Source organism: Arachis duranensis, unplaced genomic scaffold (assembly GCF_000817695.3).
Source record: "Arachis duranensis cultivar V14167 unplaced genomic scaffold, aradu.V14167.gnm2.J7QH unplaced_Scaffold_5501, whole genome shotgun sequence".
NCBI classification, from domain to species: domain Eukaryota; kingdom Viridiplantae; phylum Streptophyta; class Magnoliopsida; order Fabales; family Fabaceae; genus Arachis; species Arachis duranensis.
This window is the reverse complement of record NW_026264955.1, coordinates 823,860-841,322: the sequence shown is the minus strand read 5'-3', so window position 1 is coordinate 841,322 and position 17,463 is coordinate 823,860. Positions and strand designations below refer to the sequence as shown.

The 17,463-nt window shown below is 29.8% G+C and overlaps 1 protein-coding gene across 1 annotated transcript; it reads right to left on the bottom strand.

The window, feature by feature from the left end:
• Positions 1–277: 277 nt before the first annotated feature.
• On the bottom strand, positions 278–3,552 carry LOC107494885 (short-chain dehydrogenase TIC 32 B, chloroplastic). Its single transcript, XM_016115926.3, has 7 exons — positions 3,380–3,552; positions 2,626–2,857; positions 2,462–2,541; positions 1,266–1,419; positions 1,100–1,178; positions 874–961; positions 278–785 (listed from the first exon to the last, which is right to left on the bottom strand). The coding sequence occupies exons 1-7, from the start codon at positions 3,504–3,506 to the stop codon at positions 556–558; spliced, it is 990 nt and encodes a 329-aa protein (XP_015971412.1). The 5' UTR covers positions 3,507–3,552; the 3' UTR covers positions 278–555.
• Positions 3,553–17,463: the final 13,911 nt, after the last annotated feature.

The window sequence follows — 17,463 nt, the reverse complement described above, 5'->3', positions numbered from 1 at the left end:
ATTTCCTTTTTGTTAACCATTATGTATCAAGCTTTTGCGTGTGAAAGTTGCTCTAAAATTACCATGTGAGACCTAGTGATTATGATTGCGAGACACAAAAAGTGTACTCTATTCTTGAAACGGCTGCACTCGTGTGTGCATCCTTAAAAACCAAATTTGGAAGAACATTCTACATCGGAGCCCTTTATTATTATCTTAAAATCATCGATTAGAAATATTCAAGGTGCTGTCATTGTATCACCAACAATGAACATTACCTCTCCTTGAGACTTGAGTGATAATATTTATTGATTATAGTGTAGTGTAGCCTACATTCCCATATTTGAGTAGGTCAACTATCATTTTATTTATACTGAGTGGGACAGGATTTATGTTCTGTTCTATTTTATTTGTACAATGAATGATTGTAGAGCTACATACAGAAGGGGATTATATTATTCTAAAGCGCCTTCATTGTGATGTCTTTTTGGCTGCCTTTGAAAGCTCTCTAATGGCTGCTATACATGATGTGTAGACTCCAGGCTACTAGGTCCAGAGAAAGGGTGAACAATTACTTCAAGTTGCTGCTTGACGGAGTCGCTTGTGAAGCAAGGCATGTGTGTTGTTCCATAGCTTTCGTGCTTCGAATTCATTGCTTGCAAGACTTGAGCAGTTACATTCATTGCAATCTGTGAAATATTTCCCACTCACTCCTTCTGCTTGGGGACTTAGAGCAACATAACATGTGGTTGCCGCACCCTGTGATTTTGATTTGAGTAATTTGGATGCGATGAAAAATATGGAATCTGCAAGGAAGTTATGTGAACGTTGAGTAACTAGATCAAAGTGTGAAACAACTATACCGATGCCAAAATAATTAGCGTTTGTTCTTACCCGTAATTAAGCCCTTGTGAGCTCTAATAATCCCAGTCTTCACGATTCCTGGATGAACTGCATTGATAGTTACTCTAGCATTCCGTGCCTGCATCGTCACACAAATTCCAAGAATATTTAAATGGGACATGCAAAGTTTTAACTTTTGTAGCATAATGATCAACATTCACCACAAAATAGAAGTGCAAGAAGCAGAGTTTAGGTGTTATTATGATGTCATTCTAACCTTGAGCTGTCTAGCCATTTCCTTCACATGTAGAATGCTGGCCAATTTTGACTGAGCATATGCGCGTGTGCCATTATAGCTGCATTTGTTATGGGGAAGAGAATTAGAATGGTTAATATCCATGATTCTGAAAAATTAGCAAATAAGAAGCAAGTGATGGTGGTACTTTTTTCCGGCGAGCATGTCATTGAAGCGAAAACAGCCTCTGTTCACCCAGCTATGGATGACAGAGGAAACGTTTATTATTCTTCCTTCAATGCCTGTCTTCTTTGCTGTATCTATCAATTTCTCTAATAGCATCTTCGTTAACAAAAAATGTCCTGCAATTAAAGTTGGAAAATAGTAAACAAATGAATTATGTGACTTTTACTTTTTCTTTACGGTCCATCTTGAATTTTGTTGTATTTTATTTGTTGTGTCCTCTAATCATGTCTCCTTTTCTGTTTGTTCTTTATTTTTCTTTTCCCCGTCTCTTTTTGTTGGTCAATCTTCGATTCTTTGGTTCAGATAAGAAGAACAACAAAACATCATCAATAGAGGTATTACATTATAGGAATGGGCCATATAGTTTGCTTTCGTCTTGGAATCAATCAAAAAATGGCGCATGCTCTTGCTCGGTGATTGATATATTTGTTTATTAAAAATGAAGGCTAAAGTATTGTCAAAGCTTGCCCCATCATAAAATGGTGGTCCTGCATAAAAAAGGATTGTTGACTATATTGCTCCTTTTCTTATTTTAGAAGGCTTTAAGCATATAACCATGTTAGATGTTGCTTGTCATTTTTCCTCATATGATATCAACTTTTCTCAGCTAATTAAGAAGTGTCTACTGATTATTAATGAAGATAGGAGATTAGATTGACTAATAACAAGGATATTTGATAGCCCATTTTACAAAATAATTAAATACATTACTTCGTAAAATACAATAGCACAATTTTGTTAAATATGTTCTTTATATGAAATAAATTATACCATAGCAGTTTGACAATAGAAAACTCTTACAATCACTAATTAAGTGTATTGGAAAATAATCATTCAAAAAATTAATTTTTTATAAGTTTGTTTTCTTTGTTTGTCAATTAGTATTTTCTAATTCTACAGACCAATAACTAATCTCACAAGAATCTGAATTGTATTTAAAAATTTGTTATTAGTCAATACACTTCTTTTGCTTATGCAAATCCATATTCTTTTTTTTTTTTGGGTGGAGTTGGGACTAAGATCCTTACCGCGTTTACTTAATTTGAGTCTTGCAAATTTTAAGAAAATATTATTAATTGAGCATATTAGTGTATCTCTATTTTTTAGTATACCCGGTCATTGAAGGATGCAATTATATATACATATTGAAAAATGTACCTAAGTAATTTGTAGCAAATGTCATTTCAAATTTATCTTCAGAGAACTCAAGATTTGGAGAGAATATTCCTGCATTATTTCTGCAAAACAAAATTCATTTCATCCTGAATATAGAATTTTAATAGGGAGGAACACGAAAAAAAAAGAGAGAGAACATTACATACATGAGAATATTGAGGGGGAGTTCCAAAGCTAAGAACTCGGAACAAAATCTCTGAATAGAAGCAAAGGAGCTAAGATCAATCTCCAATAGAATAACCTCAGCATTTGGTGTCTCTTTTCGAATATTCTCTATCACATCTTTTGCTTTCTTTAAGTCTCTCGCTGCAATAACTACTTTCACTCCTCTCTTTGCTAACACCCTTGCTGTTTCAGCTCCAATTCCAGAACTTGCTCCTTCAATTAATTAATTATTATTATTATATTAATACACAATGATCTTGGGCTTTATCAATTCTTATTTAATTAAGAGTAAATCAATATATAAATGATAGTAGGGAATTGAATAGTTTAATTTAGTGTGATTGAGTAGTGAACAATTTGAAGGATGAGAAAGTAATAATAATATTAATGATTTTTGTTTTGTACGTAGATTGAATGCGTGATATTGTCTGAACCAATAAAAGAAGAGAAGAATGTACAAAAGAGACAAGCACATATTGATGAAGCCAAAAAGAAACACCACCACATTAAGTGCACGTGCCAAACAAAATCTCTGCACTAAATTAAACTATGTACACCCCCACCTTCAAGATCAAGAAAGAAATTTTCATCAAAACCACTATTTTCATCATGCAAATTGAACTAAACTTATTGATTCTTAAACTATACATATAGCTAGAGAAAAAAAATAATAATATGGGTTTGCATGTATAAAGATGATATGATAGAATGCAAGATTTGATTATATATAATTACCAGTGATGAGAGCTGTTAGATTGCAAGAGGAAGAATGATGTTGAAGAGTGACTTGTTCAGCGGTAGAGTTAGAGCCAAAACCACTTGGCCCTGCTATTCCAGCTAAGTACCTTACTGTTGCCTTCATTATCCTTTCTTTCCTTTGATTCTTCTCTTCTCTCTTCTTTTCTCAATCTCTCTTATCTATCTCACCATAAACTATATGCATTTATATGCGTTTGTGTATGTACACACACACGCCCACACAGCAGATACGGTCTCCTTTGTAATTACCATTTCCTCCTTCGCCTAATCTCACTCCTTTAATCCTTTTCTCCAATTAACTACCCTTTTTAATTTGCCCCTGCTTTTTCGGACACAATAATTAAAATTATCTTATTTAATATAATATTTATAATTTTATATATAATTATTTAAGTAATAATTAATAAATATTAAATAAAATAATTTTAAATTATTTGAAATATTTTTTATTGTCAAACATTATTATTTTCTTATATAAGAATATTTATCTCTCATATATTTATATAATTGTCAAAATCAGTATATTGATTATATTTTAACAGTTATTTATATGAAAATATCTTTACATAAAAACGATAATTAAGATGTTAATAAATATTATATTAAGTAATTTAATAAAATATATTAAAATATTTAACGTTTCAATTTTCATATAAAGACAATTAGTCACATTATAATATATATAAAATTAAATATATAACTAATTAAGTTAATCAATTAAATAAAGTGATGTAAAAAAAGTGGAGAAGAAAAATCAGAAAGAAAGTTAAATTTAGTGAAGCGGGTGTGGGTGAGAGTTGAAAGTTGATAACAGAAGAGCCATATAGGGATGGTCCACACTCCACACCACCACAAACTAGTATGTGATGTGAACCTACCAAAGCGGTTTGACATTATTTTTTTTTCTTTTTTTTTTCTTCTTTTTCCTTTTTCTCTTTACTTTTTCGGTCTTCATTTCTCATAATTATTACTGCCTGTCCTTATTAAGTGGCTTGCATTTTCCAGTGGGCTATGCTGCATGTGTGTTTTCTTGATAAATTTCTTTCCCTTTTTCCTTGCTCATAATAATTAAGAGTAACTATGAATCATTATGTGAAGATTACATCTGAAGTAAAACCAAATTCATACGTGTGAATGATGTTTGGTAGATGTGCTCCCTTCTCTTTTATGTTCTTTTTCTTTTGTTATGCACAAGGATAATTCTCCTCCATTTAATTACTTTCACTTTTCTCATGCTAATCAATTATTATTTCTATGAATAATACATATATAATTAGGTGTACTTTGTAATTCCATCTAAAATGGTGATCTTAATTAGCGTGTATGCACTCTTGATATCACCTTTAATTTCCTCATGATTTAAGCTTGCCTTTTGAAAAAATCTACTGCGATAGATACATACTTATTATTATGTTTTAATCTCTTAACAATATATTTATTTATGATAAATTAGAGATGAAAATTTTATATTACATATATTCTTTATTCTAAAAAGAATTTAGCAAGCTGTTGGATAACATCAAACGCTGAAAAAAGATTTTGTAGTTATTATTACCTTATTAATAACCATGAAGCCTAACACAAATAATAATTACTTGTCTTGCTAAACACGATATCTTAAATTCAATTTTTATATAGGTTTTATAGATTTTTAAGATCAGTTCTTTATTCATCAAAAAATAAATTCAGACGAGATTAAAAATTAATCATTCATTTTTAATCGATAAATATATGAGAATTTACCTCTATGGACCCTGTTAGCTTATTATTTATTAATATGGAAGTTACCAATCAATGCAAAACCTTACAAATTTCCGTAATAATTATAAGATCAGTTAAAAGTGAGAAAGCAACAAGAAATAATTTGCATTATTTATATTTAAGAGATGTGGCATGCATTATGCAATGAAAATGATCATGGTGATAATATATATAGTAATATATTGGGAGTAATTATATTAATTAAACTACATATATTGTATAATGCTACATTAAATAATTAAATCATGCTTGATACAGACAAAAAGTCAAATATTAATAGACAAGACGATTCACTCTCTATTATTCTTGAGCAAGATATGTGATATGCTTTAATTTGCCTAACTTCTTTTAGAAAACGACTGTTTGACGTTTGTTTTATTTTATTCTTTTATTTATTGACAAATTAAAGTAGCTTTCAGCAAGTTCAACAGAATCAAAATGCAATTTCTTTGCTGTCATGTAGTAGTTGTTAGGAATTTATTTTAATTTCTGGGCACGTATATTAATTATAATCACAAATTATACTATTTTAAATTAAATAATTTAAAGTCACCAAAAAAAAATTAAATAATTTATATAATAATGATCTTATTTATTGTTATAAATGCTAATTGAATAAGTTATTATTACTTTTGATTTAAAATTAAATAAAAATAAAATCAGATATTTTTTTTGTTCCTTAGATAATTATCTTTTGGATTTTAAATATATTATCTTTTAGACTTTGGATACTATTTAATTTGGGTTCTAGGGTTTAATGGGTGTCATGCTCAAATATAAATAGGCTTTTAGGGTTTCGGTTCCTACATACCAAAGTCGCCTTTGTTGCTCTTTGCCCATCAAAAGAGTTGCAGTTCAGCCACCTAATTAACTGAGGAAGATCGAAAAGAACCACAAGATCCAAACTCTTTCAATCATAATTCATGTTTATATATTCAGGTACGTTTCCGTATACAATATTTCCCTTTTTAATGATTTAACATAGATAATTTTCAGGCTGAAAAAATTCCAACAAGTGATATCAGAGCCGTCTATGATTAAATAATTAAGAAATTATAAATTTATTTTATTTGAATTTGAATCTTAATTTAAGGTTGTGAAATTAGATTTAAATATGTTGCTGCTTTTGGATTCCGTAGCACGTGTTAATAAAACTCAAAGAATACATAAAAGTGCATAAAGAGTACACAAATAAGTACATAAAGAGCACATAAAAATGCAAAAGGTATATAAAAAAAATTATTGCATTCTTTTATATTTGTACGTACCATTTTTTGTCTGTGTCTCGATCCCAAATATTGGAGCAGTCAATTTATAAAAATTAAATAAATTTAATTAATTTCTTTTATTATGGACACTGCCCATCCATAGAATGAGCATATCTATCATAAAAAAAATTTTGTATGCACTATAATTTAATCTATGAATATGAATTTAATTTAAAAAAAGGAGTTCTTCGTTTTGTTTACCTTTTTTATATATACCATTCTATATGAATTCATTCTTTTGGCAAATTCATTTTTTTGTTTTGTATGGATTGAATCACAAGATTGATTCTAATCTTAATGAATAAAAAAAATTTTTTTGGCATATAAATTATTGGACAATTATAATCATATTTTTTTTAAAGGTCTGAAAAGACACTATTAAAATTTAATTTCTTTTGAGATTTAAGTATTTTTTATTTTTACATAAGGCAATTGATAATAATTTGGATTATTATACCATCTATTATAAAGATTTGATTTTGGAATAAATTGATTGAACATTATGTCGTAAAAGTAGCCTCTTTTGTGAAAATTGATTTATTCAAAACATTAGGAATATGGTGATATATAATTCATGCGAATATTGGTCAGCACAAATGAATTTCTGTATTTGGCCGAATTACATACACATATTAATGGTAAATACATATTTGGATAAATAATTAAGAATGAAGTCATGCTTATTATTTATGCGAACAATAATCCGCTCAAAGTAAGTTTATTATTTGGCCAAATAATAAGCATGGCACACTTTTGTTTATTTTCTATTAATTATGCGGTCAATAATCGGCCCAAAGGAAGGTTATTGTTTGGCCAATTAATAGAAAATATATGCGGTAATAAATAGGTTGCGAAGTTTAAGTTTCTATGTACGCATTAAGTTGGTCCAAAGAAAGGCTTAATGTGTGACAAGAATTTTGACAATATTTGATTACTGCAATGAGAGTATCACTTACAGTTAATTTTTCTATCCAAAGATTAAAAATTAATGTTGTTCTAGATATCTCAATATGGATTTTTTCTCCATTATTTAACTAATGTTTACTGCATGTTTATTTGTTCTAATCCAGAAATTATGGCTTTAGCTACCAATGTTTCTACACAAATTAGCAGTATTCCTATGCTGAATGGTTCAAACTTTAAAGTTTGGAAAGATACCGTGGAGATTGTCCTCGGTTGTATAGATCTAGATATAGCTCTTCGAGAGGAGAAACCCACTTCCACTCCGAAAAATCTCAATGAGGTTAAAATAGAAAAGTGGGAGAGATCTAGTCGAATGAGAATTATGATCATGAAACACTCAATTCTTGAAGCGTTTCAGGGCTCAATTACTGAGGATAAAGATGCCAAACAGTTCCTAAAGGATGTTGAAAAATTCTTTACAAAGAATAAAAAGGCGGAGGCAAGTAGTCTTTTGAGAAAACTTGTCTTCATGAGGTATAACGGTAAATGGAACAAAAGAGAGTACATTATGAAAATGTCTCATCTTGCTTCAAAATTAAAAGCACTAAAGTTAGAGTTGTCTGAAGATTTACTCATGCATTTCATTTTGATTTCCCTACCTACATACTTTGGGCAATTTAAAGTGAGTTATAACACTCTGAAGGACACTTGGTCCTTAAATGAGCTTATATCTCACTGTGTGCAAGAAGAAGAGAGGCTACATTAAGATAAGACTGAAAGTGCTCACATGGCTTCATCTTCTTAGTATAAAAGAAAGCGTGATACTACTGCGGATGTGCCTTCTCAGCAGAAAAAGGCTAAGAAACAGGATCAAGTTTTAACTTGTTTCTTCTGTAAGAAGGTGGACACATAAAGAAGGATTGTACCAAATATGCCACCTGGCGTGTAAAGAAAGGTATAATTCTTACTTTCGTTTATTCTGAGGCTAGTTTAAGTTATGCACCTGTAGATACTTGGTGGGTAGATTCTACTACTACTACTCATGTAAGTGTTACTATGCAGGGTTGCCTGTGGAGTCGACCGCCAAGTGATGCTGAAAGATACATCTATGTGGCAGACTGCAATATAGTTGCAGTCGAAGCTATAGGAACCTTTAGATTCTGTTCCACGAGTGGATTTTACTTGGATTTATTAGAGATATTTTATGTACCATCATTTAGACAAAATCTAGTTTCTGTTTTTCGTTTGGACAAATCATGTTATTTTTTGTTCGTTGAAAGACAATAAATTCAGTCTCTTTTATAATTCGAATAATATTTTCTTTGGTCATTTGGTGGATAGGCTTGACTTAAATTTCTATAATAATGAAATACTGCAAACGGGTACAAAACAAAAAACTAAATGAGAATTCGGTATCATGATGGCACAAACGTCTATGTCAGATCTCTAAACAGAGAATTCAGAGGCTCGTGTCGGATGGAATTCTTGGACCCCTAAATTTGGCGGACTTTGAAGTCTGCATTAAGTTCATAAAGGAGAAAAGGACAAACAAAAGGAAATTAGGTGCCGAGAGAGCTAAAGATATCTTAGAACTGATACATACCGATATATGTGGCCCATTCCCTGCTGTCTCTTGGAATGGACAACAGTACCTTATTACGTTCATAGATGATTACTCTCGTTACGAGTATCTATATTTAATTCATGAAAAGTCCCATGCCTTGGATGTTTTCAAGTCTTTCAAAGCTGAAGTTGAACTTCAACTTGGAAATAAAATTAAAGCTGTCAAATCTGATCGTGGTGGTGAATACTACGGAACATATGACGGTGCAGGTAAGCAACGTCCCGGGCCTTTTGCTCTTTTTTTCTAGAGGAGTGAGGTATTATTCCGTAACACACCATGCCAGGCAAACCTAGCATGAACAGTGTTGCAGAGTGAAGGAACTAAACTCTTAAGGACATGGTGAGAAGTGTGATTAGTCATTCTTCCTTGCCTGAATCACTCTGGAGAAAAGCCTTAAAGACCGCAGTGTACATCCTTAATAGGGTGCCAAGCAAAGCAGTTTTGAAAGTTCCATATGAAATTTGGACTGGGAAAAGGCCCAGTATAAAGCATTTACATATTTGGGGATGTCCAGCTGAGGCGGGACCTTATAGGCTGCATGAAAGAAAATTGGACTCAAGAACAATTAGTTGCTATTTTGTTGGTTACGCTAAGCATTCACGGGGGTACAAGTTTTACAATCCCGCATCAAGGTCTATTTTGAAACGGAAAATGCGAGATTTCTTGTGGATGTTGAGTTTGGGGGGAGGAAGGAAATATTAGAAATGTTGCTTTTGATGAGGATTCTGTAAGTGACAATGATCAGGACCTTGTACCTATTATTGTTTAAGATACAGTTATAGTACAAAAACACAATGAGAATCATGCTGTAGATCCAGTTACAGTACAAGAGAATAATGAGAATATTGTTGTTGTTCAAGATACTGCTACAACACAGAAAAATAATGAGAATCTTCCTCAATTTCAACCCATATAGCAAGCTCAACAACCTCAAGAAGTGTCACTAAGGAGATCCAATACAGAAAGGAGAAAATTCATCTATGGTCTCAAACAATCTTTTAGTCAATGGTATCACAAGTTCAATCAAGTCATTACCTTATATGGTTCTGAGGTAAATATTATAAATGAATGTGTATACCGCAAGTTCAGTAGGAGTAAATACATATTTTGGTCTTATATGTTGATGATATTCTACTTGCCAATGACGATATAGGCTTGTTGTATGAAACTAAGAAATTTCTATCGAACAAATTCGAAATGAAAATTCTTGGTGATGTCTCTTTGTATTAGGAATTGAGATACTAAGAGATTGTTCTCAAAGTATTCTTGGATTATCACAAAAGAACTATATCGAAAAGATTTTAAGTAGACATGGCATGGAAAGTTATAGACCAAAGGACACACCCATAGCTAAAGGAGACAAGTTCAGTCTCAAGCAATGTCCTAAAATGATCTTGAGAGGACAGCAATGCATGATAAACCTTATGCATCAACAGTAGGGAGCTTAATGTATTCTCAAGTCTGCACACGTCCCGATGTATCATTTATAGTGGGAGTGTTGGGTAAATACATGAGCAATCCGGGCATGGATCATTGGATAGCTGTTAAATGCGTAATGCGTTATCTAAAGAGAACAAAGGATTACATGCTTATTTATCGAAAATCAGAAAAGTTTGAAGATTATTAGGTACTCTGATGCCGGTTTCATGGCATATGATTGCGAAACTTTGTCATTGAGCTTCACATAGTAAATGACATTGAAAGACCATCAAAGATATTTTGTGACAATAAGTCAGCAGTATTATACTCCAATAACAATAAGAGCTTGACAAATCGAAGCATACAGACATCAAGTTCTTAGTTGTCAAGGAGAAAGGTTAAGAAAAACAGATTTCCATAGAACATATAGGAATAGGGTATATGCTAGCAGACTCATTAACTAAGGGATTGATCCTTAAAGTCTTTCATGATCATACTGCTCGAATGGGAGTCAATATTTGTGATGTCTTGGTTTAATGGGAGTTTATTTTATGCTATATGTTCTATGACAGATATTGAATTATTTTTCTGCAGAATTAAGTTGATGGTTTATTTCATGTTATGTGAAATGTTCATTTTGCAACATTTGTTTTGTCTTTGATCTCAATAAAGTTGGACCAGTTGAAAATAGACATGCATGAGATCACTTGGCATGTAATTTCCATATTACTCATCCAAATTTGATCTATGTCGTTAACTATATTATGATGGTGATTGTCGTGGTTTAGTCACGACATTAATGTGATAAAAGTTGCGGTAGTTCCATATCTAATGTATGAGACGGACCAAATTGTTAAAGTAATGAGAGAAATAGAATTCAGATGCGTGCATAAAGTTTATAAGGTGTGATTATGTCAAAAAAGAATATATGTATAGTCCAAGTGGGAGATTGCTAGGAAATTATTTTAATTCCTAACTTGTTTGTGGGCAATACATATATTAATTATAATCACAAATTATACTATTTCAAATTAAATGACTTATATAATGGTGATCTCATTTATTGTTATAAATGCTAATTGAATAAGTCATTATTACTTTTGATTTGGAATTAAATGAGAATAAAACCAGATATTATCTTTTGTTCCTTAGATAATTATCTTTTGGATTTTAGATATATTATCTTTTGAACTTTAGATACTATTTTATTTGGGTTCTAGGGTTTAATGTGTGCCATACTCAAATATAAATAGATCTTCAGGATTTCGGTTCTCGACATACCAAAGATGCCTTTGTTGCTCTTTTCCCATCAAAAGAGTTGCAGTTCAGCCACCTAGGAATATAGTAGGCTTTGGTTGAGGAAGATCGAAAGAACCACAAAATTCAAATTTTTTCAATCATAATTCATGTTTATGAATTCAGGTACGTTTTCGCATATAGTATTTACCCTTTTTAATGATTTAACATAGATAATCTTTGGGTTGAGAAAATTTCAAGCAGTGGTAGTCTAATATATCTTATTTTATTTTTTTGTATTTGCATTTTAGGTCACAATACAATTACTTTGTATATATAAATAAATGTAGTGGTTCCATATATATATATAATAATGTGACTCCTAATTTTTATACTCTTATATATCCATGCTTGTGTATATATATAATAATGTGACTCCTAATTTTTATAATATTATTCTTTACATAATTCTTTTGTATTGTATTTTATATAAATTAAAAAAAAAAGACATTATCAAAATAAAAATGGCATAATAACATTATCATTTCCAAAAAAAACATACTTGTCCTTTTATTACACAACATTTTGACAATATTATCTACGAAATATAAAATAATTAACCGTCGCTTAAAAAAACAAAAATATTTGAAGGCCATATAATTTAGGAATCACATAGTTATAACTTTTTATTTTTTTGCATTCAGTAATTATTACTGGAACAAATACATAATATTAAATATAATAAACATATAATTATGAATGAGATACATATAAATTATAGATATTAAATAAAATAAAATAATTATAAATTATTACCTCTTTAACATTATTCTTAAAAAGAAGTCAGAATATGCTAGGGGAAAAGTCTAGGGGGCCAGCAGTTTTATTGAATTTTGGCCCGCATGTAACCAGCAGAAAAAGATGAGCCATTGAATGAAATTTCATACCAATCTCACACCATCAAATAATCATTGATGACTAATTGATGACTAACAATCACAAAAATTACTGCCCCCTAACATTACTCTATGCCAGGGTATCCAATCGTCCTCTCTTCATCATCTAAGAAAAAAAAAGAGGACTTTTCCCTTTTTTTATAAATAGGTAGGCCATCCAAATTAATTAATTAACAATATAAATCATGGCAGCAAGGTTCATGCACGTATAGCACGTACGACGTCAAGTTTTAATTTATTTGACGTTTTTCTAGAATGACCCCTATATACACATTATTTCATGTGACAAATGACCCCTATACATCCAATATTATTATTAACTAGTTTTGACAAAGATATCAATAACTAAGAATAAATTAAACGACCATGTAATTTCTTTGTTATTTTTTTATTTTAATTTTCTCCTTCATGATGCATGCAAGCACTAATGAAGAAAGAAAGATAGAAACATGAATGGATGCTAACACCTGTGCATCTAGAAAGACAAATGATAGTAGGTAGTATGCAATTGCAAGTTTTCTTGAGGAAGTTTGAATTTGGACAGAGACAATGAGTGGATTGAAGAAGGAACCAAGTGAAATAGAGACAGAGACATATACGCGTTGCAGAAGAAAAAGAGATGCTTTTGATGCGTGCGTGCACACAGTCCCAATCACTTTTCTTTATCTCCTCTTTAATTATTTTATAATTAGTTATTTATATATTTTTAAATATTAAAATATTTAATTTAATTTCATATATTTTTATTTTGTTTATTTAGTTAGTAAATTGACTCTTATGTTAATAAACTTAAAAATTTTTTTATTTTTAACTTAATATAAATATATAAATATATCTTGAAATGATATTGTATTATGTACACGCAGGGACGGATCCAGAAATGATATTATGAGGGCAAAAACACCTATAATATTAAAAATTATGCAAAAAAAATTATATAATATAAAATGTATTACAAAAATATACCGACAGAGAATATATTTTTAAGTAAAAAAATATGTGTATACTTTTTATTAGCGAAGTGGTCGAATCTTCGTATCATAAAATTCACCAATAATAGAATTTGTGTCAAATTTTTCAGTAATTTTCTTTTCAATATAATTAAAAGATAATTAGCAAGAAATTCATCTTTTATTTTGTTTCTAAGTTATTTTTCACAATATTCATAGTTGAAAAAGATCTCTTAATTGTAGCAATTGAAACAGAGAAAATTAATACCAAATGAATAAAAAAAGACGGCCACAAGAAGAAAAAGAATTCACTTTATGAGATTTGAAAATTTTTATTTAATTAAAAAGTATTAGTAATAATATCTTTTTCAGATTTTTTTAATATTGTTACTTACCTATTAAAAAAATTGGGGGCCAAGGCCGCCACTCACCCCTTATGTCCGTCCCTGTGTACACGTAGTATTTTATAATTTATGAAATCTAAACAAATTTCGGTTATTAACAAGACCTAAACGATATTATACTCCTAATTTATATTTTACTAAAATATAATATATATATTTTTTTAAACTTCATCACAAAATATGACCTAGACATCAATTATAAAGATAATAATGCTATAAAAGGAAAATTATAAATACGTTAGAAGAAATAGTATTGCATATTAATTAATATCATACAGTAACTTCAAAAAAGATTAATATAATTTACATAAATTAAAAATTATAGTATAACTTTAAAGTTATAAAACCTCTTACTTTTTTTAACTTATCCTCATTTTAGGCTAAAAATAAGTGTAGAAAAAAGAAAGCTTAGTGATGGTTTCTATACAAATCACCACAAAATCAGAAAATATAATTACTCTTTTCAAATTTACAGCCACACCCATCAGAAATTTAGGCGATGAGTTGTTGCAGTAATTGTTGGAGTAATTCAAATATCTTGTAATAGAAAAATTTAAACAAAATATATAATGATGGGCGGTGTTGGAGGTTTGAAGGGCTAAAAGGTAGGCAATGAGAGTGACCCTTCAACAAGAATGAGATTGAAGAGCATACAAGTGTATATGGCTAAGGGTCCCATTGTGTTTCCCAACTTGCCAACACCATCTAATCACAATGTTACAACTCTCTTCCAATCCAAGCACTACTCACTCTATGTGTTCTCCTTTCACATGTGTATTGCTCTCTCTTCCTTCATTCCTTTGTAATGTTGTCTTTGCATGCGTGTACAAGAAAAAAAGTGTTTGTGTTCAGTAGTTACTAAAGTTTGATTTAATTATATATGTATATATAAAAAGTAAATTTTAATAAGTCTATATTTACAGTGGTTATCGTAATATTTATAAGTGTTATTAAAATTAAAATCATATTCTTTTATATTTTAATAATATTTTTTAACATTTTGAAAAGCATTATTAAATAATAATAAGAAAAGATTATTTTATCTTTAGTAATATTTTTAAAACACGATAATCACTGTGGCATAAATATACTAAAAAGCATCTATGTATAATGCATCATATGCATGCATGTAAATAGTACCGTACTATAACCATGTATATACAAGATTATAGGGCACAAAAAGGCTCCTTCAGTTCATTATACAAAAGCTAAAGGGGCTAATAATTATGATTTGTGTACCTTCTTGTTCAATTTCTTGCCAGCAAAATTGGAGCTAGTTGTTGAGTTTTAATTGTTAGGAAATTATTTTAATTTTTTTTAATTTGTTTGTGTGCAATATATATTAATTATAATCACAAATTATGCTATTTTAAATTAAATGACTTATATAGTGGTGATCTCATTTATTATTATAAATGTTAAATTGAATAAGTCATAATTACTTTGATTTGAAATTAAATGAGAATAAAAGTAGATATTATCTTTAGTTCTTTAGATAATTATATTTTGGATTTTAGATATATTATTTTTTGGACTTTAGATACTATTTTATTTGGGTTTTAGGGTTTAATGGGTGTCATGCTCAAATATAAATAATACCGTTAGGTTTCGGTCCCTAATATACCAAAGCCGCCTTTGTTGCTCTTTTCCCATCAAAAGAGTTGCAATTCAGCTGCCTATGAATACAGAAGATTTTGGTTGAGGAAGATCGAAAGAACCACAAGATCCAAACTCTTCTGATCATGATTCATGTTTATGAATTCAAGTACGCTTCCGCATTCAAGTATTTTCTTTTTTAATAATTTAACATGGATGATCTTTGGGTTAAGAAATTTTGAAAAAATTCCAACAAGTGATATCAAAGCCATCTATGATTAAATCATTAAGAAATTATAATTTTTTTAATTTGAATTTGAATCTTAATTAGATTCAAATATGTGCTGCTTTTGGATTGTATAGCATATGTTAATAAAACTGAAAGAATACATAAAGAGTGTATAAAGATCAGAATACATAAATAGTATAAAGAGCATACTTACTATAAAATTTTTTTGTATGCACTATGATTTAATCTGTGAATATGAATCCATTTTTTTGTTAAGGAAAGAAAGGTCTTGCATTTGTTTATTTTTTTATACTATTTTATATGGATTCATTCTTTTAGAAAATTCATTGTTTTTTTATGTTTTGAATGGATTGAATTATAATATCTGATTCTAATTTTAACGGATCAAAAAAAAATTTTTTGGTACATAAATTTGTTGTACAGTTAAAATTATGTTTTTTTTAAGATCTGAAAAAGATACCATTAAAATTTAATTTCTTTTGCGATTTAAATATTTTTTTAATTATTATATAAGGAAATTAGTAACAATTTGGATTATTATACCCACCTATTTTATAAAGATTAGTTTTGGAATAAATTGATTGAACATTATGCTGCCAAAGTAGCATTTTTTGTGAAAATTGATTTATTTAAAACATTAAGAATATGGTGATATGTAGTTCATGCGAATATTGGTCAGCCCAAAGGAAGGTCTATATTTGGCCGAATTACATACACATATTGATGGTAAATAGATGTTTGGGTAACTAATTAAGAATAAAGTAATGCTTATTATTTATGCAAATAATAATCGGTCCAAAGAAAGTTTATTGTTTGGCCAAGTAATAAGCATTGCACACTTCTGTTTATTTTCTATTAATTATGCGGTCAACAATCGGCCCAAAAGAAGGTTATTGTTTGGCCAATTAATAAAAAATATATGCGGTAATAAATAGGATGCGAAGTTTAAGTTTTTATGTGTGCATTAAGTCGGTCCAAAGAAAGGCTTCATGTGTGATAGGAATTTTGATAATATTTGATTACTGTAATGAGAGTATCACTTACAGTTAATTTTTCTATCCAAAGATTGAAAATTAATGTTGTTCTAAATATCTCAATATGGATTTTTTCTCATTATTTAACTAATATTTACTGCATATTTTTTTTGTTCTAATCCAGAAACTATGGTTTTAGCTACCAATATTTCTGCATAAATTAACAGTATTCCTATACTTAATGTTTCAAACTTTAAAGTTTGGAAGGATACCGTGGAGATTGTCCTCAGTTATATGGATCTGGATATAGCTCTTCGAGTGGAGAAACCACTTCCACTCCGAAAAATCTCAATGAAGTTAAAATAGAGAAATATGAGAGATCCAATCGAATGAGCATTATGATCATGAAGCGGTCAATTCTTGAGGCATTTCGGGGCTCAATTATTGAGGATAAAGATGCTAAACAATTCCTGAAAGATGTCGAAAAATTCTTTATTAAGAATGAAAAGGTGGAGGCAAGTAGCATTTTGAGCAAACTTGTCTCCATGAGGTTTAAAGGTAAAGGGAACATAAGGGAGTACATTATGGAAATGTCTCATCTTGTTTCAAAATTGAAAGCACTAAAGTTAGAGTTGTTTGAAGACTTACTCGTGCATTTCATTTTGATCTCCCTTCTTGCACACTTTGGGCAATTCAAAGTGAGTTATAACACTTTGAAG